General features: G+C 39.8%; 3 protein-coding genes across 7 annotated transcripts; 2 read left to right on the top strand and 1 right to left on the bottom strand.

Annotated features, from left to right (window-relative positions):
* The first annotated feature begins 58 nt into the window (after window positions 1-58).
* Window positions 59-4539, top strand: LOC117949401 (potassium-transporting ATPase subunit beta-like). Its single transcript, XM_034879639.1, has 7 exons — window positions 59-626; window positions 2217-2345; window positions 2437-2550; window positions 2640-2845; window positions 2970-3032; window positions 3431-3523; window positions 4156-4539. The coding sequence occupies exons 1-7, from the start codon at window positions 515-517 to the stop codon at window positions 4312-4314; spliced, it is 876 nt and encodes a 291-aa protein (XP_034735530.1). The 5' UTR covers window positions 59-514; the 3' UTR covers window positions 4315-4539.
* Window positions 4540-8582: 4043 nt separating this feature from the next.
* tmco3 (transmembrane and coiled-coil domains 3) lies at window positions 8583-19397 on the bottom strand. Its single transcript, XM_034879545.1, has 16 exons — window positions 19221-19397; window positions 17858-17914; window positions 17214-17311; window positions 15959-16269; window positions 14897-15064; window positions 14052-14231; window positions 13709-13909; window positions 13402-13530; window positions 13196-13288; window positions 12752-12938; window positions 11678-11795; window positions 11386-11581; window positions 11087-11237; window positions 10901-10980; window positions 10646-10795; window positions 8583-9251 (listed from the first exon to the last, which is right to left on the bottom strand). The coding sequence occupies exons 4-16, from the start codon at window positions 16211-16213 to the stop codon at window positions 9138-9140; spliced, it is 2022 nt and encodes a 673-aa protein (XP_034735436.1). The 5' UTR covers window positions 16214-16269; window positions 17214-17311; window positions 17858-17914; window positions 19221-19397; the 3' UTR covers window positions 8583-9137.
* Window positions 17909-24652, top strand: dcun1d2b (DCN1, defective in cullin neddylation 1, domain containing 2b). Of its 5 annotated transcripts, none has more exons than XM_034879602.1 (7): window positions 17909-18124; window positions 20147-20363; window positions 20438-20606; window positions 20838-20968; window positions 21114-21196; window positions 21489-21585; window positions 21848-24652. In XM_034879602.1, exons 2-7 carry the CDS (start codon window positions 20189-20191, stop codon window positions 21922-21924), a joined length of 732 nt encoding a protein of 243 aa, XP_034735493.1. In that variant the 5' UTR covers window positions 17909-18124; window positions 20147-20188; the 3' UTR covers window positions 21925-24652. The 5 variants fall into 5 exon arrangements, with proteins under 5 accessions (XP_034735493.1, XP_034735484.1, XP_034735515.1 ...); XM_034879593.1 differs by lacking the exon at window positions 17909-18124 and adding an exon at window positions 18715-19001; XM_034879624.1 differs by lacking the exon at window positions 17909-18124 and adding an exon at window positions 18983-19005.
* Window positions 24653-24891: the final 239 nt, after the last annotated feature.

Genomic DNA, 24891 nt, shown 5'->3' on the forward strand with positions numbered 1-24891 from the left:
AAACAGAAGCAGGCTTTGGTTTATGTTTCAGTGTGCCAATAATTTAAATCTGAGCAAATCATATGCAGTCGGTCCTCTTGACAGTTGTCATTAGCTGCCTGGGTGTTCAAGGTGATCCTAAGGTTTCTCCAAGGAGTGAAGGACGTTGTTGCTTAAGAAGGAAGTTCACCTGTTTCTACGTTGGCCCACCTCAGTCTCCCTACCAGCATGCCCACTTTATCTCGGCCTTATAAATAGGGAATAAGAGATAACACATACATCACACTGGGGCCACATCCGGGGAGTACGTTTTAGCTTAAATTACTGTAAAAGAGAATGAGACCGGGACAAACAAGACATTAGCACAAACCTGAAAGTGCGTCAAAATCTTTGGGGAGGGACAGAAAGGAGAGAGAGAAAGACATATTACTGTTGGAATCTCAAAGCGAGGGAGGGAATAAGAGAAGTAAAAGGTAGAGTTGAGTGAAGGGAAGAAAAGGGCGGCTTTTGGTCCTGGTCACCACAGAGCTTCATCATGGCCGCCTTGAAGGAGAAGAGGACTTGTGGGCAACGATGTGAAGACTTTGGCCGTTTTGTCTGGAACTCTGACGATGGGACGTTAATGGGGAGAACACCAGAGAAATGGGGTAATTATGACTTCTTTAAACTCCATTGTACAGCGTAGTAGCAGGCCCGGTTCAATTAACTGCTTAATGTTGTCCTGCTTCACCGCTGGTGAGGATCGACTTGTCTGTTTTACGTTTTTTTGCAATGCTAGTGAGCATGGCTCCCAAACATTCAGTCACCTATGTCACCATCAATGACTGAGAAATACTTTATTAGTTCTGTTTTTGCCTCACAACAAAGGACTTTCAAGTGGAATCAGTTATCAAAAAGTATTTTTTCTGGTTTAATTAGTCTTGTTGTAATGTTCTTCATTTTCATGTGCACAACAATTACAGTGAAGCAATCTATGGTAATAAGATTCTTGGATCCCTGCTCCATCCAACAATGCTCACATAAATGTGTATTTAAAAAAAAGTCACATAAGTAAAATCTAATTACAATCTAAGACATAAAATAAGGCAGTAGCCTCATAATAAAAATAAAATATAATATAAATGTGTATATAATGCTGGTAAAATAGAATACAATACTGTGTTAAAATGTGTATATATTATTTTGTACGTCTAGAAGAACTGAAACAAACGGGAACACATATCAAATATTTTACCAATATTGAACTTCAAATGCTCAAATGAAAGTTAAAGTACAGATTTAGATTTTTCCAAATCCAATTTCTATAACAATACTCTGATGCCTTTGTGTCTTATGAGCATGTGAATATTGTGTTGTTAAAGAGGCACCACACACATGCAACCCGGTGTGTGTGTGTGTGTGTGTGTGTGTCTGTCTGTGTGTGTGTGTTTGTGTGTGTGTGTGGGCCAGGTTTAGCTACATTTGCGGGGACCAAAAACTGTGAATACAGTATACTTATGGGGACCTGACAGCTTTGTGGGGACAAAATGCTGGTCCCTTTAACGTTTAAGGGCTTTTTGAGGAATAAGACTTGGTTTTAGGAGTAGGGTTAGAGTTAGGTTATGGTTAGGGTAAGGGTAAGGGATAAGGTTAGGCATTTAGGTTTGATGTTTAAGGTTAGGGTAAGGGGCTAGGGAATGCATTATGTCAATGACTGATCCCCACAAAGATAGCCAGACACGACTGTGTGTGTGTGTGTGTGTGTGTGTGTATATGTGTGTTTGTGTGTGCGTGTGTGTGTATGTATGTGTGTGCTGCAGGCAGTAAAAGACAAACACACATCATGTACCTGTGTGACTTTTTCTGTCCTTTAAATATCTCCCCAGCGAGGTGTTTGTTTGCATGTGGACAAAGACAGATAAGTCTGCTGCTGTGATAAGCTTCTATTTTTTGCCAGAGTCCCCCCCTCCACCCGTGTTTGATCTTACAATCAGATTAAATTGAGCTTGTATCACCTTGACCTCTGTGAAGGTAGACTTTTGTAACCATATTAAAAACCCTCCTTTGTTTAATGAGTGTTTTCGCATTTAATCTAGTGTTTACTAAAAAATACAGTACATACTCAACAACTAGCAGAAAAAGCTTTAAAATAAGAAACTTTGTAACATCAGAGGGCTTGGACAAAAAGAGGAGAGGTCGCCATAAACATGTAACCCTGACTGTGTGTTAGTGTTAATAATACACTCTCTCCTTGACAGTGTACATCAGTCTGTATTATGTGGCCTTCTACGTGGTGATGACGGGGCTCTTTTGTCTGGCCATTTGGTCCCTAATGTACACCTTGGATCCGCACACCCCGGACTACCAAGATCGGCTAAAATCTCCAGGTAACACGACAACAACAAGAAGGAGTTCAGACAATGACAATCTAAATTAAGCCTCACTTACCCAGTTCTCCTTTTGCTTCTCTGTTCTCAGGGGTGATGGTCTGGCCTGACACTTACGGGGAAGAAACTGTTGAAATCTTCTACAACACATCTGATAAGGCCAGCGGGATGAAGATGGCCAACATCCTTCATGAGTTCCTGAAGCGTTAGTATTTCCTCCTTCGACCCTGTTGGACCTTAATATTTAACACAAACCAATACATTTAAATCTTTCTCTCTGCTTTACTCTGTCAGCCTACAATGACACCAAGCAGCTTGAATGTAACAACTATAACTGCACAAAGGGAAAGTACTTCATCCAGAACACCTTCTCTGCCCCTCACCACACCAAGTGGTCATGCCCTTTCACGCAAAGCATGCTGGGAGCCTGCTCAGGATTTGAGGACCCAACCTTCGGCTACAACTGCAGCATGCCTTGTGTCATCATTAAGATGAACAGGGTATGTTTAATTCATAAACATCCTGCTAAACACTTCTGGATTAACTTGGATCTTACAGTACATTAAAAAAAAAACATATTAAATAACCCTAAATTAATGTTAATATTCTTTTTGGTCTCTGCAGATCATCAACTTTTTGCCTTCTAATAGCACTGATCATCCAGTTTATGTCAACTGCACTGTACTGGTAAGCAACAACTGTCTGCATAAACTCATTTTAACACCATGCAATAATAAAAATGAATCCGATTTCAGGGTTGCTCTAGTGATTTAGTGTAGCACTTCCATAAAGTTGGAATGTTTCCTGGAAGACAATTAAAGGAAGAATAATTATATTGATTCAGTAGAGGCCGAGATATACTGAGTCCCAGTATTCACTGGATCTTACATTTCCTATAATGCAATTATTTTCATTAGACCCCACTTGCCATACACCTAAACCTATATCTTTAAAACGGAACAACCCCGGTTTGTAACAGACTTCCTGCTACATTCTGCTGTGTGTGTGTGTGTGTGTGTGTGTGTGTGTGCGTGTGTGTGTGTGTGTGTGTGTGTGTGTGTGTGTGTGTGTGTGTGTGTGTTTAGGACGGACAAGAAAATGTGGCCAAAATCGACTATTTCCCTGACAGGGGAATTATGGATCCCTCCTACTTCCCTTACTACGGAAAACTGGCACAGGTGAGCAAGAATCAAGATGCTATATAAATACAGCACATTTTACATTTACATTTAAGTTATTAATGCTTACAAGACTTAAAACAGCAGTTTGACATAAATAAGCTTCACAGTTTCTTGCCGAGAGTTAGAGGAAACGATTGATAAGTAGCAGGTAGTTAGCTTAGCTTAGACTGGAAACAGGGGAAAACCGCTAGCCTGGCTCTGGCCACAGGTCAAGGTCAGAATGACAATTTGCAATGACTTCCTGCAGTATCCACTGGTTGCTTGGCAACCTCGTTGTGATGACCTGGCACACAACTCCCCATAAAACCACAAACTTTATCTTTTGTACAGATTAAACAAGAAATAATGTGAGACTTAAGGTGCTGGTAGGTGAATTTTGCGACCTTTGCACAGAGCCAGGCTCACAGTTTTTCTTGTTTGCACACTCTATGCTATAAGTTAAGCTAGCTAACTGCTAGCGGTAGCATGTGGCATCAATCTTGTCAACTGACTCTCAGCAAGAAAGTAAATAAGCGTAGTTCCCAAAATGTAAAACTATTTGTTCTAAGTTGTATTAACATGTAACGTATAACCTAAAGAAAAAAAATCAAACACCAGTAACCAATAGTTGCCATCTTCCTTTTCTTCAGCCTACTTATGTCAACCCGTTGGTAGCTGTTCGGTTCAGCCTGGTCGGAGAGAAGAAAGCCAAGATCCAGTGCCGAGTGGTCTCCTACAAGATCAGCTACGAAAACTTCCATGACCCGTACGAGGGAAAAGTCATCTTCTCCCTCAAAGCAGAAAAATGAGAAGCAGAAGAGAAGAGACCTCCAGTAGTCATGCAACACCTAACATGTCAGTATCAAAGCTAGATAGAGCAGGTGTCTACAGATCAACAGTGACTACTATTTAACAACCTTTAAACCACTTGTATTCAACAGTATGGGCCCACCTGTAAATGTGTGTGTTATGGGTCTGTGTACATTTTGATAGTTTGTTTTTCTTTTGAACCAATGAAAGAATAAACTAAAATACCCTGTTTATTTTTATTGTCTAAATCAAAAAAAAACAAAAAATTAACTGACCTATTTTGTTTTTAAATAGATAGATAGATAGATAGATAGATAGATAGATAGATAGATAGATAGATAGATAGATAGATAGATAGATAGATAGATAGATAGATAGAAGGTGGAAAAAACTAAATTGGCCCATTATTTAACTTTAGTTTTCCATTTCAGACAACAAAATGTTTTTGGGTTTAAAACAAAAACATGTATTTCAAAGGAAAAACCAACTATCAGATCTAACACTGACCATGGTGCTTTTATAAACATATGTCATGCTTCGCTGAGTAATTCATGACCTTCTTTGTATGATTTTTAGATTTTACCATGACATAAAAAATAAAATCTTTAAATCTTTGTAATGACCGTCAAACTGTTGCGTGCCCACAGCATGTCGGCTGCCTCAGCACAACAGAAAGTGTCACACAGCATCAACTCAGACCATTCATCAACCGTGTTCCTGCATGGTTAAACAGCAGGCTGAAGAGAAAGTTGTCACACTAGTGTCATTAAATTAAGCTCTGTCATTTGATTTTCTTCAACCATGAGAAGTCTTGCTTGCATGTGAAAGTCATGCCTCTCTGACATTTTTTACAAATGGCCTACAGATATTTTCTACAAATTATTTTCTTGATGAGTTGATGTTTGCAGACCAATAAGGAGAGCCGGGACAGTTGAAACACTTTTTCATTAAACATAATCGCACTGAAAGCTAATATTTTGTCACTAGCAATCTACACCTGTCATCTGTCAAATACAGTTCCATCTTCAGCTTTGAACAAAACTGTTCAGGAGTTATTACAGCATAAGTTGTGCGGGTGTACTGTTTCATCTGTCCCTCTTGGACGGGACGAATGAAACGGCATGGGGGGGACAAATAAAACATACAGTTTAAGCCATGTAAACTTCCCACAAATGTTATATGTTACTATATATCATGAATGGTACTTCCAAAAGGTGTTGTTTTAGATGGATTCACTGGGCTATATGTCTTTGTGAATGTCTGTTATTATCTATTGCGATCATGAAGCGTCTAGGCCTCTGAAGTAGTAATTGAATTGTGTACTGTGGGTAATTAAGCCATTTTTATAGCTAGAACAGTACGTTTTTCAATTTATAAATTGTGTCTGTTGTGGAAAATGTCATTTCACTAGATTTTTACGTGGGTTAGGCCACTGCACATACAAAAAAACGTCAGTCTAGGATAACTCCAGGAAGCTACCCAGCACGTTCTGGGAACGTTTGTTTTTGGTTGTTCCCTGAAGGTTAGGTGTGGTTGTGTTCTGGTTGTGTGTTGGTTAATTGAAACGTTTTCTCAACATTCCGGGAAAGTTATTTTCGGTTGCATCGAACGTTCTCAGAACGTTCCCCTAATGTTACCCCAACATTGCAACCTTTAGAGAACATTTCCCTAACGTAACCTGAACGTTGCAACCTTTAGAGAACGTTCCCCTAACGCTATCCTAGCGTTGCAACCTTTAGTGAACGTTGCCCAAACATTCTTTTTGACATTCCTCTCACCTTCAAAAAACTTTAACCATGATACCAATTGTGTTATTACTTTAAAATTAGCAGAAATTAATGAAGAAGCAAAACTTGGGATAGGATTTAAAACTTTAATATATATAAAATATAACAAAACACATACACAACAATCAGAATCAGATGTATTGGCAATATAGACACAATAGTGCAAACTGGCTGACATATCGAAGGAGGTTAACATGCTGTATGGTTTCACTTAAGGAAGTCTGTCTCTCATCGTTGCACTCTGAGAAAACGAATGTTTCAACTTTCCCACGGTTCCATCGTCCCGGCTCTCCCCCTACTACTAAAGTCTAACAGTTCGCTAACACATGTAGTTCAGATGTTTAGAAAAAAAAACAAAGTGTAAAATCTGCATACTTCTTCACACAGCTATGAAACTTCAGGTACAAGGTGAGAAGGAAAGTGGTCATAAAGGAGTTGTATTAAATGACTCCTAGGTCATGGTGGTCGTGCTGTTCCCCAGTCTCCCCTACAGTGCAGTGTAAACTGGGACTGTGGTTGATTTAAGAAAAGCAGATTGTAGTGGCACTGCAGCGTTTTAGATTAGTTTTCCTTATATTATGGTGTTTGTGATATTTTGTTAATATTATTTTGAGATATTTTTGCTCTGGCACAGATAACAATATAAGCACAAATGAAAGTACAGTAACTAAAATGTACTTTAGTAAATGTACTGTGTAGTTTACATCCTAAAACCAAAAAAACTATCTTGTTATAAAGTTGTATCCATATTCCTCAAAACATCTATTCAAGTAGCCTACAGTCGTGAAGTATTTGTAACTGGTTACCGTCTACCACCGCTAATAGGATGATGGTGAAGAAGTTTCTCTCAAATCTGCTGACTGCAGAGTTTGTGGGTTATCGGCTTACACACGCACACGCACACACAAGCACACGCAGACACACCCACACACACACACGCCAGAGAGATACATCTCTCTCTAACATGCTTTTATTTAACAAGGATTGTATGGAACATTGCTTGCCGAAATTTGCTCAAATCTTTTTTATTAAGGTCTGCATGAATAAAACAGGTAGTTCTGATAATTCCTCTCTGATTGTACACTGGTCTGCCCTACAGTCAGACATTACTGTTATGTGGAAATATTTTTTGTCAGATTGCTTTATGGTGGAATGAAAGGATGTTGAGAAATTCCAGAGAGCTCGGCAATATCCCCGATGCAGACTTGATCAAGACTGTGACCCTCAATATGAGTTGGCCCACTGACTAACTGGACAAAGTTAAAAGCGTCAATCAAAATAACAAATCAGATGTGTGAGGAGACATGGATAGCATAGTCATCCATCATATAAGAGGTACAAGTTCAGAAAAGTTTAATACAATCAGGAAAATAAAAATGCCAGAATATGAAAAGTGATGAACTTGCTAAAAAATGTGTGGCTAGTTCGTTGGGATTGATTTCGTTTATGAGTTTTACTATTAGACAATACAATTTAATGTTCTCTCGAGAAAGCACTGCATTATAAGAACAGAGTAGATACAGAATAAATCAAGCAAAAAATATAAGTGTCATCTTATTTTTTATAAATATATGAATGAATTCAACAACTTAAAAATTCTTGAACATTTGACAAAAACAGCATCTCTTTGCGCCATGACCACCAACAAGTAACTATGCACACTTTTGAAAAAACAATACCATTCTGTGTGGACATACTGCAGGAAAATTTGAAACAAAGTATAACCTGTACGTAGCTTGTACACTACACTATACACATTGCACATTATGAAAGATGAAGACATTAACAGCAGGAGAAGACACCAAGGTCCTCGCTTTTAATGTGGAGCAGTGTTGAGCAGGCACATACATTTGACATTCAATGTAACTAGTGCACGTTTGCCTTTTCTGATGAGCAGTTTTAGTTTTTGTGAGCTGCTCTCTATTATTTTTTTTTTCATCTCCAGTACTTACTTTTCACTAATGTCTATGAATACAGACTTTATAAAAGGAAATGTTGTAGTTTTTAGGTAACACTGAAGAGTACCCTTACAGCTTAATTCACAGTAGTACAATGATTACAATAATCTACAAGTATCATTTATTAAATAAAGCAGATAGAAGGTTTGCACTTCAGTAAGGATTTGAATCGGACATTCGCAGTAGCCTAGCCTCACGTAGCCAGACCTATCTCCACAGCGCTGTGTCAGTGCGTGAGTATGGTCTGGCTACACCTCCAGGTTGTTTGTATTTCTTTAAACCAATCACAATCATCTTAGGGGGGCGCTTAGCCCCAGATGCAGCACAGTACCCTTGCATAATCACAGCGGAGATAACGGAAGGGTCCTGACATCCGTGGATGCACTGTACGTCAGCGGGTAGGGTAAGCCAGACAAGCAATATCCCAAAAGTCCGTACTGGTAATGTGAGATCAGAGAGGTCAAATGAGGCAATGTAAATTACAGAATCATTTTTTCCCTAATAATAAAAAATATATATACATTTTACTTCTACATGAAACAAGAGACAAGATGTGAAGGTAAACCTTCACCTTGTGATTATTACAAGTAATCAGAAAAACTTTGGGTTGAGAGTACAGAAACAGCTGAAAATCAGGGGGAAAAAAGGAATTCCACTGAATTTCATTAATTCAGAAGGGGAAGTATCTGTTTCTCTTCATAAGTGCATTAAAGACATCAGAACTGAAAAGACTGTTTTTTGAAGTGCTTTTGCTTCTCCGCTGGAATGTCGAGCAGGTGTGCTTTTTTATTGTCATCAGTGACTTTTTAAAAGTCACAGAAGAACGGAGGGGTTCAGCGATGTTGCAATTTAATAGACATTATCTGAATTATTGTTATGTGTTATCAAATGAGACCTTAAACACTATAGAGTACCAGTACTTGGACGGTGCAGGTTGTGTGCCCTTCACAAACAGAAACAGTGGTGGACAGAGTCTGTTAAATGAAGAAGATTTGGTCCAAGCTTTCTGAAGGGCCAAATAAAACCTCTTTTTGTGAGAGTTCCACGGGAACCTCCGGGGCCTTGAAGCCGGTCTGGTCATGTAACGGTTTTGCGTTCTGCCCGGGAAACCCCTTTGTGTGTGGTAACTCTCCACAACACCGGTGCCAGCAGCAAACTGAGGGTGGTGACGCTGAGAACCAGCAGGTACACCTGAGCAGAGAGAAAGTAGTAAAAGAATTGAGAAAGATATTACTATCCTAAGCATTTCCAACTTAAAATGAACACAGTCACCGACACCTACAGTGTTTAAATACCGCATATTATACTGTATATGTGGACTATGCTTTGTGTATTTGTCTGCTGGGGTTGTATTTTAGTACATCTTACTTTTAATAGAAAATAATCATGACTTTTAGATCAGGGTAAATCAATTTGATTTTTTCCACCTCGACCCCTCAAGAAGATTTATATGGACATAGGTACACATAAAAAAGAAAAAAGAGGTACATTTACGATGTGGTTCTGGAGAATTGTACAAGCAGCAATGCCACAGGCCTTCAATCAATCCGTTCCAACGGCCACTGTACTAGTACAAGATAATTCTCCTTACTTTTATTTGACTTCAACTTGATTTTAGATTAAGTTTAAAGGTCTCATCTCACTGTAAACACAGATTTTGTTGTAATTTTACTTTTTAGTGGTCACTACTTATTCTTTCATGTTCATTATTAAATCACATTAGTTGTTTGTAATAATCAGCAGAAGTATGCAGTGCACAGATCCTATTAAACAGAGATAACTAAGGACCTTAAGTTTCTGTAAGGGAGGGGCGGGCCTCATTTGAACTGATCTGCGCTGAAGAGGTGCAAAGGCTCATGGGAAAAAATGATGTTCTGAATGGTTTTTGTCCTTGTCAAAGTGTGTTTTAATAACTTAGTTCTGTTAATGTTTTGGGTGTGCATTTATGTTTTCTGGGTTTTAGTTTTGTATGGTTGATTTAATGTTCATGTTGATCTACATTAATTGTTACACTATGGCCAAGACCTGGGTTGGGATAAGTATTTTGTAATGTACCTTTAAAATGTTTGACATTTCCTAAAGGGATTTAAACGTAAAAATTACATTGGAAATTACATACTCTGCAATGTTGTTCTTTTCTGTTATATAAGAATTAATGAATTAAACACATTGTTCCTAATACTAAACTGCTCTAAAGAAAAAAATATTTTTAAGAATATTGTGGTTTAGTAGTTTAGATTAGGGCTGGCAAACTCAATTCCTTTTAAGGACTTGGGTTTTTTGTGATTCACTCACAAAATTCCTCCCAGTTGTGCAAGTCACTTGAGTCGTTATTGATCTATAGGCGATTCAAGGTGAGCTTGCAATGTTTCCGTCTGCTCGACCTAATTGCATTTTAACATTACATTTATACACCAAACCTACAGTAAACCTACAATGTAAACTCGATTAGTCTACTGCATCAACCTACTGCTCTCTATAATAATAACAGTAATCCAACTGGACCAAAACAAATTCCAGTAGTGAATATAAAAATGGACCGAGTCACCAACGACCAGCTGAGCACTTTTCTGTCTGAAGAGTACCTCTCTGGAGATGATTCCAGCACGACGTGCACGGCTGCTCAGGACGAAGGAGAATTCGCTGACCTGAGCCAGACCGGCTGAAACAATCCACCGAATGTGTCGAGAGCCTGGAGGCAAGATGGCCGACAGCACCAGTACGGCCATCATGAACTGGCAGGGAAAACAGGGAGTAAAGTGGCAACATGAGCGACTAAGAGTGTGGCAAAGGTGAACTGGAGAAGAGCAAAAAAAAAAGAAAAGAGAAAAGTGCTGTACCTTCATAATGACGAGTGTGAGCGTTAGCACCAGCAGAATGGTGAGTTCATACAGCACAAATGTTGGGAACACGTGGAGACCTGCAGCATCACACAAACACACAACATGATTTAGTGAAATCTCACAGGTATTAAAAGTTTAACATGTTAATAATCATGAATCATTAATTGACATGTTGCATCTGACCAATAGAGGCAAAGAAGATGATGGCAAGGAAATCTCTGATTGGCTCAATGCATCCCATGACCTCCGTGGTCACAATATGACCCTGTGTGGACAGCAGAGCTCCAGCCAGGAAACAGCCCAGCTCCATAGAAACATCAAAAAGCTCCGTCACCTACAGTATCAGTCAGTGATAGACAAATCAACGACAAAAAGCTTCTTCACAGGAGGTTTAATAATGCTGCAATGGATGAGAACTGTCAGATGGTTGTAAAGAAATGCAGGAAAACTTGGATATAACTAATAAAACGCTAGGTGCATACCGTCAGCATGAAAAAGACAAAAGCTGCCATCCCCAGCACCAGGATCTCCTTGTTGCCTTTGCTCTCAGCGTGCAGTTTTTTGTAATATGGGCCAATCAGGAATGCTTTAAGTATCAAACACAGAAGCAGCACAGCAGCCAGAGAGACCAGAACCTGGGCCAGAAGGTAGAACACGCGAAGACTTCCAAACAGGAAGCTGTGTTTCACAAAGAGGACAACAGATTTATTAAGCTGAAAGTGTTTTAGGTTGAGGAAAGGATAAATGCTAAGAAAAAAAAAAAAGCTAACTGACCTGTCCAAGTCTCCACTCTGTGCCTGGATCAGAGTCGGCATGACGGCGACGAAGAGACCCAGCTGAACATCCTGCATCACCAACATCCCGAGGAGAACGCTGCTGTAGTCCAGATCACCTGTCCCAAACACTCACATTATTCATCTCTAAATACAATATGTCTAATGTATGGAGATATACTGTGTCACAGCATTTATTGTATTGAACCTAAATTATATTTTCACATTGCTTTAGATTGTCTTCATATCTTTCTGCAGTATGCTTGTTGGATAATCACAAATGGCTCCCAAGCAAAACAGATCGAAACTAGGCTTGGGCGATATCAAATTCTATTATCAATTAAATTTTTTTGTATACCTTAATTAAATTTCCCTGTGGCATAGGGTATATGACAGCATTTGTGTGTAAAAAAATATTACAAAAAAAAATTTTACAATTTAAAAGCTGAGCAGCTGTTAATAGAAGTTATTGTAGCATGTATGATATTGTCTAGCCTACAATGTTATGTGTCTAATATACAACTCGCAAGAGGAGATAGAGGCGCGTCTGTATTTTTGATGGTATTGAAAATCATTTCTAAATACCCTGGTATACCGTAATACAATGATACCGCCAAACCCTAATCAAAAGTAACAAGAAGTCCTACAGCTCCATGTCAGAACAAAGCCCCTTTGTCTTGGATATTAACAAGTCTGAATACAAGTGAAGTATCCAAGGCAGTTTTCTTAATGTTAAGATTTGTTGGAGAATATGTCATACTGTATAACTGCATGGGAAATACATGCCAATTACTCCTACTTATTACTTAATGTAGCTCAGCATAATTCTTTCAGAAAGACCTAACTTTTAATTGATGCTATCCTAAATCAATTCAGCGGTTAGCCAAATAAATATACAATGTATCATGCTGTGTATAACTGTCGCATATCTGCAACCAGTCTCTCCTGATTGAAATGTAGCTCAGTGTAAATTCTTTCAGGAAGACCTAACTCTTAATCAATGCTCTACAAATAAAAACAACTGAATGTGAATGTATATCTATGTTCATTTATGTGCACAGACATACCTACATACCTTCTTTGTCCCCTCTGCTCCCACCTGCCAGGAAGCGGGACACAAGTGGAGTGCTGGACAGAGAGAGGCAAGTGGAAACGAAGACAGTCTGGGTGGGTCGAATATGCAGGACTTGTCCCCACACTAAACCGGCCCCCACCATCAACAGACTGAGGTAGCACGAGCCTTGGACGGATGTCTTCCACACCTGCACTCACACACACACACACACACACACACACACACACACAAACACATCGGTGTTACGGTGTATCGATTATATAATGCAAAAAACTGCCTTACAATCGAACTTCTTCTGTAACCCAATGCTTTTACGAAAATCAGTTTGGCTTCTGAACTGAACATGGCATTATTGCAGATTGCTTAGTTATGCAAAACAAGCTTTTATTAAAACTGAAGCTGTTGTACAATGTTAATCCTAAATTTCAATCCCTGGTTGTTTACCTTTCGAAGTCGCTCAGGTGAGAACTCCAATCCCACCACAAAGAGAGTGAAGAACACACCCAACTCCCCCAGAGTCTCCACCTGGACCATAGACTGCAAAACAGACACTGACATGAACAACTAGCACAGACTGGTGCTCGGTAAGTCGGATCTGACATGCTGACACTGCAATCTCACCCCCACCCACCCCCCACAACCACACCCACCTTGATGGTGTTGAGGCCAGAGGGACCAAGCAGGACCCCACAGATAATATACCCAAACATGGGAGGAAGACCGACCAGACTGCATATCCAACCACAGGGCAGCGACAGCATCACCACCGACACCAAGTCCTAAACATACATGTTGCAAAAAACATGGCAGTAACAGTTTGGTACAGTTAAACTCACATCTAAATATTAGAAACTACACTCTTCTACGCATGATTGAAGATTCAAACCAAATGAATACAGTGGGTCTACTTCTAATGTGTTAAATGGGGTCACGCATGAGCGGGGCGAATAAAGTGACCTTGATGAAGTGATGGTCGGCTCTTGGCATCGTTGAGTCTCGTGGTTTGGTCAGGACATACTGGTTGTTTTGCGAGTCGATGAGCATGCTCAGTCCCAGGTCATCCTCCACTTCCTTTTGCTTGGACTTATTCTTCCTCTTGCCTCCGTTCTCTTCGTCATCCTCCACTCTCAACACTGCCTCTACATTTACGCCTTTCATCTACACAAACAATGGAAAGAGGCACAATTTGATCTTTGTCAAACACCCAAGTGTATTTGCAACCACAATCTCATTAGTCATGACGATTCAGTCTGGAAGTGTTTTATCAGGCAACAAAAGTCCCTGAGTGCTGTTTACTGACCTGTTTGTTGTTGTCAAAGGCGTGCTCCTCAATCTCCTCTTCCAGCCGGTCTGCTGCCTTCCTGACGTCCTCCAGGATCTCGTCTAGCATGGACAGAGTCTTATTCTGGGCTAAAGCGCTCTTAATAGCTTCCTGCTGGTGCTTCTCAGCCGCCACCAGCTCCACATACTCCTGTTCCTCCTGAACGGTGAGAGCAAAGCCCGACAGAACAGACATGTTAACAGAAATGCATGCACACAGGAAACTCACACTAAAGATGGTTATTCATAGGACATACAATTCTACATGATACTATTGATTGAACTCTTGCCCTTTTTCTTTATCGTTTTAGTTTATTTCATTTTATTTTTATTTCCATGCTCTCCATGTGTTGTTATTTTTAGCACTTACCTGTTTTATCATGTAGCGCTTGGGGATTTGCGTAAATTTAAAGTCTATTACAAATTAAATATATTGTTCTTATTATACCTTTGACCTAGGGGTGGGCGGTGTGGTTGACATCAATATTATTATATTTGCATGACATTATCACATAAAGCAAAATGACAAATGGGTCTTTAACCACTTATTTGTTAGTTCTACGATTTTTACATTCAATAGACTTAACAATTCTTCAATGAACCAACAATATTTGAATTAATAATAATAAAAATTATATATATAAAATTTCCACTCAAAATTGTATGTTGTAAGTCACATCGTAGCTGGTAAGTCATGGTCTAAAACTCCTTATAAAACACATTTTTCCAGACGTCAAAGGGAGAATTCAATGGGGAATTTACTTCCGGAACCCAAGGTCTCTCGGAGGAGGGGTGGCACTGTTGAGCTCTATGTGCAGACCTCACCTTTATAGCTGCCTCCCTGAGGGCCTCCAGCCTTTGCCTGCTGCTCTCCTTCATGTTGACCACGTCCCTGTAGTCTCCCTGCAACGCCCTCTGCAGGCTGTGCACTGCCTGGAACACCAAGTGCTCGCTCTCATTCAGCTCCTTCTGGAAAACCTCCAGAGTGTGAACCTGAATGCAGACAGGCAGACACCAGTCAGCCATTGAGCTGTTAAATATCTGACATGCTCTGTTTGTAGTCTTTATTTTGAAATACTATACGAGAGCAATTTAGGTGTCTTCATCAGAAACGAGACACATTAAATAGGACAAAGTAGATGTTACGTAACATGAATGGTCATTACTCTGAGAAAAATACTGCACTTGATGTGGCTTCAAAAGTTTTAAAGTGATTAAAAAGAAGCCATCGAACAGGCCATTATCTAACCCAGAGTTGAAACACTTAGTTAATTAATCGATTAGTCATTTGACAGAAAAATCATCCAGCGACAAGTCAGTTCATCATTTCAAGCTATAGTGCATATAGTTTCTGTCTCCCCCATGCAAAGTTCTATGTATTGACAACAATTCTGTTGGCACGTACACATGACACAGCCGGCTGAATTTACGGCAGTTTTCTGTTTTGTGTCATTGTAAATGTAGTATATTTTGGTTTTGAGCGGTTGGTTGACCAGAGGGCCTCTGGGAAATTGTAAAAGGCATTTTCCACTGATTGACATTTTCTAAACCGTAAGAATAATTGGTCAACCAAAAAAACAAATAACTGCAAAATGCATAATGAAAAGGATTGTTGCAGCTTTAATCCAACCAGGCCATCTCTATGTGAAACCTGAACTGTTAGTGGTCTATGAAATATGAACAAGTATTATTATTGAGCTATTGTGTCAACACACAGAGAGACAAAGACTCCACCCTGAAGAGTTGCAGACCTTCAGTCTCACACACTATGTACTTCCAGTGAAATAGGGCATAAAAGATAAAGCCCAACAGTCACTAACAAAAGGTTGCATTATGATCCAAACAGAGGGCTTTTGCTCCATCAGGTATTTATTCTCAGTCCCGTACCTGAAAGAGCCTCTCTGGTTCTGAAAGGGCCTTGTCTCGTCTGACAGCATCAGCAGCAGCTGCCAGCTTCCTGACAACCACATTCTTCTGACGCAGAAGCCCCACCAGCCGCTTGCAGTTGCTGGTCACCCAGCTGTGGCCGTGTGTGGCCCCCTTGCTCCGATAAAGCTTGATGGCGTGCTGGGCCACCTGGTCCTTATGCAGCACAAGTGCCCCCGCCGTGCCAAGGCACAGCAGCCAACATACAACCTGCATCCAAAACTCTACTTCTGTCTTCACCCGAATGTGAAGATTGACATAGAGAAAAAAATCTGGGAATGGAAAAAGAAAGAGCATGGTTGTTACAAAGATCAACAACAAAAAACAATAACGAGGAGAATACTATATGTGTGGACTCAAAAGGTGTAGCGGAGACATCAGGAGAGTTTTAAGGATATGTCTAGTTAGCTTTTGTTTTTTTATTGTCAACAAATCCCAAGAAAAGACCAAACAAACAATGAACAGATCTCCCTAACAAGTACTATACGTGTATGCAAAGCCTGATATAGCTGATTTCTTTGTGACAGAGAGATGCATTGTTGTCCAAAGAACTATGAAAAACACATCAGTGAGACACACTGCTGAACCGCACTGGGTGAGTTAATACACTGCCCCGATAATTCACTAGCTAACCAAATCGGAAAATGGAAATATTTCTTAATAATATTCCCTAACTAATACACTATTTACTTTTATTAAGAATATATTTGTTTTTAAAGGTCTATGTCTTCAGTAGGGACAAATGGGCTTGTTGCTGAGAGCCACAGACAAGGTAGGGAAGTGGGAAAGTATTGAGAGATGAACTAACACCTTGTTGGTTTTGGTCTTTTATGGGATTTGTTAATCCCAGAAAGAAAATATAGAAATACAAGAATTGTCAGTCATCCCTTTAAGCACAGATATTGACTATATCTCTATTAAATTTTAAGATAATCTATTTGTTATGTGAGCTACTCCGTTCTTTTAGTGTCATCTTAAGAGACAGCTTGATCTTTTCAGATTGATCACAGCTGAAGAGCCTTAACAACAGCTGGGTATACTGTGGCCGGTCACTTGGAGTAGCTAATAGCACCATAACTTGACTGAGCATATAACATGTATAAATTCCAGTAGAGCTTTCTGTCTGCCTACACCTAGCATGCCAACTCGTACCATATGTGCTTGCTGACACATAAATGACTGAAGGCATTCAACTCACACCCAAGCTGTACCGCACCTTTGTGAGCATGAGTCAAGCTGAGTGATGTTTACTTTCCAAACTCCTCCTCTGTCTGTCCTTCCTTCAACTGGACTGCAGCCACTCTGCTACTGGTGCTATAAATCAATAAACAGCACAATTCACACATTATTAAGGGGGTTATAACAATGGGTCATATTTAATTAGCTGATCATAAGAAGTATAACTGTTAAAGAAATGTAATGGTGTAGAAAGTGCAACATTTCTGTCGTAGTAATAGTATAAAGTGGGATGAAATGTAACAGGTAAAGTACAAGGAACTCCAAACTGTAATCAGGCACAGTAGGTTGTAGGTACATGTATCACTTTCCACCACTGACCTGCACTGACGTTTTGACTGGTTGTCAATGTCGGCTACTAAAAACCTGGAGGTTACTCTATACTGATGCATGTTTAAAAAGTATAAATACAAACAGCTGAATGCTAAACATATAAATGTAAATTGGAAAGAAACTACTGAAATTAATGAAAATGAAATAAATAATGACAGCCAAGAGTAACATTATACAAAGCTGAAAACACACCCCAGGCATGAATGATGTTTCCGGAAACACCATGAATTAGCTCAAACAGATTGCTCATTGAGCACAATTTTTTAAAAGATAAAGAAAAGCTGCAACTACCTGCAAAATATGTGCACTACCGTGGCTCTCAATTCCAATTCTCGGCTGAAGGAGAAGCTGAAGAAGAAGGGAACAATCATGCTGTTGTACCGCACCACCACCACCACCACCACCATCACCTCCACCCCTCCTCCCCTGCCACATAGCTGAAGCCAGCGTCGGTGCGGGCGTTCACCGGTGGCGACCAACTTAATGTTGACTTCGACCTCCAACCGTTATAACATTATTCGTGTTAGCAAAGGGGAATGCTAACGTTACTTTTTCCAGGTAGGTGCGACTGCTGTTGATGAAATCCCAGTTGAAGTTGGACCAGTTATTAATGAGTATAAAGGTCAACCTGCTTTCTTTTCTGGAAGTGGAAGTAAAGCTAAGTTAGTCCTCAAATTCCTCAGAGCTGTCACAGCCGCTCAACTCAGCTGAGTTAACGCACTTCCATGACACCAACGTTAAAGCTAACACAGCTAACGTTAGCTAAATGGTTAACGTTAGCTACATTCATATCAGCAACTTTTATGGAAACAGCTCATTAAGGCGTGTCACAAAAGAACGCCAACATGAACTGTGGCTGAAACTATACAACGGCTGCATTGTTTTTTTTATAGTATAATCGCGTCGATATAAGTTTGATCCATTTTAAGATTACTTCCGAAACATGTTGATCAGCTTTGATATGGGACTTGTAGTTTTTTAGATGTTATATTTTTTGCGGCAGCTGCTCGGATCCCTGGCCATGTTAAATCTACTGTTGCTTAACACTGTGTAACACCAGCTAGCTAGCTACAATTGAATTTTAAAACAATACCATCAACGAAGTTCAGTTCAGAGCTGAGTTTCATCGACTGCCATAGACAAATTTGATTGAATTAATATGCCAACAGGCTGTTTAATATAAACTTAATAATGTGACAATTTCCTTCTAATATATTTCCGTAGAAGCACTTTAACAAGTACATATTTTGTCGAAACAGTAAGAGTGAAAGACATAAAGCTGAAGGTGTTTAAAACTCAGGGCTTTTGGGATTGCAGTGCTACAGAACTGCATTTCCCATGAACCCAGTGCAACTACAGTAGCGCAGTTGGTTTTGCGCATGCGCACCAGGGATAATTGGATATCAAGTGGGCCAAAACAGCGTATGGTAAAATGGTAGGTAAGATTAAAAATGAGAAACAGGGGAAATTCTTTGCCTCCGTTAAACAAGTCCAAAAACCGATAACGGCTGTCACTACTGTTAAGAGGGCACACCGATACGGGCATCGGGGTGTCCTCAGCCAAGTGTCGCATTGGGGTGATGTGTGTCGGGAATATGAGGGAAATGGAAGGTCAGTTGTTGGTATTTTGAGATCGGACACTTGCCGCACGTACCTTTCCCTTTTTGGTAACTCGCCTCGCATGTGATGCTGCCCCGGGTCTGGAGAGAGCCTGCAGGATCAAACGTCCCCTTTCCTAGGGAAACTAGGTCACCAAACTGGCCTGGCTGTCACTGCGAATTTGCTGTTTGGTCATTGGGTGGGTCAGGTCTGCAGTTCTGCAAAACGTGCAATCCTCCCGATGACCGTATAGAGTAAATAAACAAGGGAAGGTATTTTTTGTAAACTAACGGAACCTTGTGCTGGTGCATTTGGAAGTGACAGTGTCGTTTCCCGTAATGCACTTATACTAGCTGTTGCACGCATGGTATGAGACTGACTTTCTAAATTACCAGATTTTATAGTCATGGCACGTGTTATTTAGTACAATCCACTTCCAACTGTGTTTGTGTAAAGTTACAGATACAGTACAGAAACTAGTTTCCAGATAAGAGGTTTGAATAGAAATCAAATCCTTGCACTCTTAATGTCACAATCTTTAATGTTCAGGTAACTACACCGGACAGTCAAGTTTAGGCTGTGTGTTGTGTAAATGTGTAGCCTCACCTCATGCATCTCTCTTCATCCCATTCACCCAATACTGGATTATCACCTGTCAGGGGTCCGGAAGGCCCCAGGATGTGGATGTAGCAATAAGTTTGTGATCATTTGTTTGGTAATGTGCACTACTAAAACACAGTGAAAACTGAAACAATGAGGGCTTCCACATTTTTTGATAACTTTAAAGCTCTTTGTTAAAATTCTGCTTTGATAACAAATAATTAACTTGATATTGTGCTTACATGGTACATATTCTTAAAAAATGTAGACATGTTGTATTCTGATACCAGGTGGTTTCTGAGCTAGTGGCTTTGAGGCTTAATAGGCCCTAAAAGGCGACTCCAGCTCTGCATTTGCCTTGTGTGCCTGCTTGTTTTACAGCACAAGTTGAAGTCATCGCAGAAGGACAAAGTTCGGCAGTTCATGTCCTTCACACAGGCCGGGGAGAGGACAGCCGTCTACTGCCTGACACAGAATGACTGGAAACTAGAAATCGCCACGGACAACTACTTCCAGAACCCAGACCTCTACTACAAAGAATCCATGAAAACCTCAGTGGACCGCAAGAAGCTGGACCAGCTCTACAACAGATACAAAGGCAAGAGTTTCAAAGTAAATTTTAGCATAGTTTGCTTGTCTTGTCTTGCTCACTCTTCTCATCTGTCTGTGCAGACCCCCAGGATGAGAACAAGATAGGCATTGATGGGATCCAGCAGTTCTGTGATGACCTGACGCTGGACCCAGCTAGCATGAGCATACTTGTGGTGGCATGGAAGTTCAGAGCTGCCACCCAGTGCGAGTTCAGCAGGAAAGAGTTCCTGGATGGCATGGCTGAGCTAGGGTGAGCAACAGTGATACTGAAATCTATTTGATGCCACTGTATTCTCTACACACTAAGGATGTGTTCATTATTTGGAAATAGTAAGACGTTGTGAAACTTGTTTGTGAAACTGTCTTGTATATTCAATGGCATAATCTACAACTTACATTGTCAGAAACCCACTAGTCTTTGTGTGCCGTTCACCATTACTCATAATAACAGGATTTGTTATTTTCCTAACGTCTCCTCTAGCTGTGACAGTCCTGAGAAACTCAAGGCCATCCTTCCCAGACTAGAGCAGGAGCTTAAAGACACAGGGAAGTTCAAAGACTTCTACCAGTTTACCTTCAATTTTGCCAAGAACCCTGGCCAGAAAGGTTTAGGTGAGCGTTACATTAACTAAACACGTACTGTAGAACATAAGAACATGTAGAAAAAGTCAATCTTGTCACTTTCAGGTTTACAGGTTCTTATTTTATTAAAATAATCACATTATGAGAAGTTGAAAATCTCTACTTTGTGTCCTAGACCTTGAGATGGCTGTTGCTTACTGGAATCTAGTTCTCACAGGTCGCTTCAAGTTTTTGGATCTCTGGAACTGCTTCCTGCTGGTGAGAGATCAAATCTTGTGTCAGCAGGATATTACAAACACAAATCCATACATTTCCAATGTTTCCTAGTTTTCGGCATTTCCTGGGAAGCAAAACTATTAGAAACAGTCTGATAGAATACAGTCAAATACAGCAACACTATAGACAGCAGCCATCTTTGATACATAACAATAACTAAGTTTCACAAAGATAGTGTTTATTTCCAGACTGTTGTATGGTTTAATGCACAGGAAATTTTAATAATGTTCAACTCCTAACTCCTACTCTTTTCCTGTTACTGTGCTGCATTCAGGAACATCACAAGCGCTCAATTCCCAAGGACACATGGAACCTCCTTCTGGACTTCGGCAATATGATTGCAGACGACATGTCAAACTATGATGAGGAAGGTGAGGTTATCAAAGCAGGATACAATAATGTGTTTACATTTCAGGGGTTAATTCTACAATCTCTACAAGACAAACACTATTTCTGATAATTCAGTCAGTCACCCTGATGAACTGACTACGGCAAACATCACATCGGAGTAATGCCTTATAACTTGCATTAAAGTGATCTGCATGTTATTAAAAGTTGATGAATTGGTCCACTAAGTCATTATTGTAATAGATTGCATTGATACATATTCAGTGTTTTCCTTTCTCTCCTCAGGGGCATGGCCTGTCCTCATAGATGACTTTGTGGAGTTTGCTCGCCCGATTGTGACGAGTAAACGCAACATGACATAGTGTTTGTCTCTGATTCATTCAGCAAAAGGAGTTTGTGTTTCTCCCGGTTTTTCTTCTTTTTTTCCTTTTGAATGAGGATTTTTATACAAATGAGCCAAAAAGAGTATCTCTCTATAAGTTTGCAGCCTGTCCTTCAGATTGTTCTTCCAACTGCATAAAATCAAAGCAGGAGGGGAATCAACAGGAGAGAGATAATGTTTCATTTTTTTGGCAAGGACAGTCTTCAGAATTGCAATATAGAAATGATGGGTTTTCTAAAACTGGTCGGTCATGGGCGACTCATCAACGGATGGGGCTTTGAACTGCTGCGGACTTGGCTCACTAACCTGCATCCTAGGCACAGTGAGGAGGGACAGGAACAGTGAATCTTCAGCACACGCAGAGGATAACGTTATAGATGCAGTAGGATGTGAATTATGAATGGAACAGTATGTTCAAATCTGCATGTTTTTGTCAGCCAGAAGCAGGGCCATGGATGTTGAGGAGGGGGGGAAGCGTGTGCGTGTGTGTGTGCGTGTGTGTGTGTGCGTGCGTGCGTCTGTGTGTGTGTGCGTGTGTGTGTGTGTGTTTTAATTGTAGCTCATTTGGTTTTATTATAATTAGAAATTATGATCACTTTAACTGAGCAACAGTGAAGGAATTCAGATCCACATTTTGAATTCACACAATTGAAAAGAGCAGCATGCTTTTCAGGCTCAGCACCAGCAGAATCACATTTGTTATAGTTGTAAAAATGATATATCAAGAGGAAAGGAAAACAAGAATAGGTTTAATTTTTAGAGGAGCAAAAATGTTTATCTGATAGGTTATGACATTTATAGTCATGATAAGAAGCATTTAGGATCCTCATTTCACAAAGAAACTGACTGACTGGCACAGTGACTGTTTCTATTATCCAGGTGATATATCAACTTTGCAAACTGCACTGAGTTACACTTTTTTCTGTTGTAGGTTTTCTTTATTTGCAGAACTACTCAGTTTACTTGATTGTGGGTTCACATGCATATACTTTTACATATGAACATCTGCATCACAGCTTAGATTTTTTTAAACTGTTTGAAGTTTTAGTCTGTTGCCTTTCATGATTTAGTGGCTGTGATGCAAGGACCGTAGAACTAACACGCAGATAAACAGGTCACTTTGAGAACGATGGTTGCGCTGCCATCTAGGGGTGCAATGCATTTTCTCCATACAAGATTTAGTGTTGCTCCTTAAGTGTAATTATAACACTAAAAGTATCCCCCTTTCTCAGCTAAAGAGTTTGACAGAAGGAATAGCTGAGGCAACAGTCGTCCTCTCCCAGTCACCGTGAGCAGCAGGCGGCTTTCTGCTCTTACATCAGTATTTGCCATCTAACTGAACTATCTTGTTTTGCCAACAAAAATAATGAAAGCTTTGCCACATGTTGAAATAAGGATAGATCAATTCCCCACATGACATTTCTCATCCAACTAAAGGGGAAATATTTGCCCTTTTTTCCTTAAGTTGACAAACTTCTGTTTATGTTCTCATATTTATGTAAAGAGAGGTCAGTCATAAACTGTGGTGGTGTGCATAACGTAGATCAGGATGGGAAGTTCTTATAATTTCAGACTTAGATTGAATGCAGATAAGTGGCAAAAAGCCCAGCTTAATCATGACTGTAAAACAGTCACTGTAGCAGCTGGTAAATGTGCCATATTGGTCATCTTTGTAACCTGGATATGTGTTATTGGGGGAATATAATATCCAATATATCTTTTTGGCTTGTCAAAGTTGTGCACGAGCCTATCACAGTCAAGACAGCGAGATGATGTGAAAACGTTTCTAAGATGATTGTTTTTGACTCATCTGATGTGTGTGGTTCAGGAGCAAGAAAATGTGACATCTTTCAGTATTCTGTTGTGGTCCATTTGGTACGTTTTTAATTTGTCAAATGTGTGTTCAACTTTTTTAAGTCATGCAGATCACTCTTATTAAAACAGTATTATTTTTGCAAGCAAGAAAGAAGGTACAGAGGCTTCATAAAGTTTTCAGACCCCCTTCACTTTTTGCACACTTCATTATATGGAATTTTAAATGGATAAAATTGCCATTTTTACCCAACAATATACACTCAGTAGTCGTGGCATAGAGCATAGGTGGAGAGACCTGAAGATTGCAGTTAACAGACGTTTCCCATCCAATCCGACGGAGCCTTAAAGGATCTGCCAGGAAGAATAGGATCAACTTCAGGAGTGCGAAGCTTGCAGAGACTTAACCAAGAACACTCAAAGCTAAAATTGCTGCCAAAAGGGCTTCTACAAAGTACTGAATCAAGGTTCGGAAAACTTAAGAGATTTCAGTTTGTTTTGTTGTTGTTGTTCACTTTGTTATGGAGTGTAGATTGATTGGCAAAATGGTATTTTATTCATTTAAAACACACCACAAAGAGTGCAAGAAGGGAACGTGTGAATACTTTCTGAAGCCACTTTGTTTTGTCACAGTAGCATACCGCATATTTTTTTCTTTAAGCAAGTTGCCAATAAAGCATCTTTTTAACAGTAAAAGATGTATCTCTGTCTACCAAGTACAGCAGTTGGTTGTTGGTTGTTTTGTTGTCAGAAATGAAGATATTGAATTCTGGTCAGCATGATTGTGTTGTGCTGAAATCAGTATCCCAATATTAATATTTTTCTGAAATCAATATGAATCACATGTCAAATGTGCTAATGAAATATTGCCGCAAAAATATACAACTAGATATCCAGTGTGACAACCTGTGTTATTAATTTCATCAAACAAAATCCTTTGCTCATGTCAAACAAGAACACTAGCAACCAATTTGTTTAGTTTTTATTTAGAACTTCCTTGGGATAATTGGGAAAAGATGAATAACCATTTGTGTTACTATGGTATGCAGAAGTTGTTTATGTCCAATAGAGGCCAAGGAGTCAGCTGGATTTATTTTACACTGACAAAACAAAACAAAAATGAATAAAACAAAAA

The sequence above is a fragment of the Etheostoma cragini genome, chromosome 1 (genome assembly GCF_013103735.1).
Source record: "Etheostoma cragini isolate CJK2018 chromosome 1, CSU_Ecrag_1.0, whole genome shotgun sequence".
Taxonomy (NCBI): Eukaryota; Metazoa; Chordata; class Actinopteri; order Perciformes; family Percidae; genus Etheostoma; species Etheostoma cragini.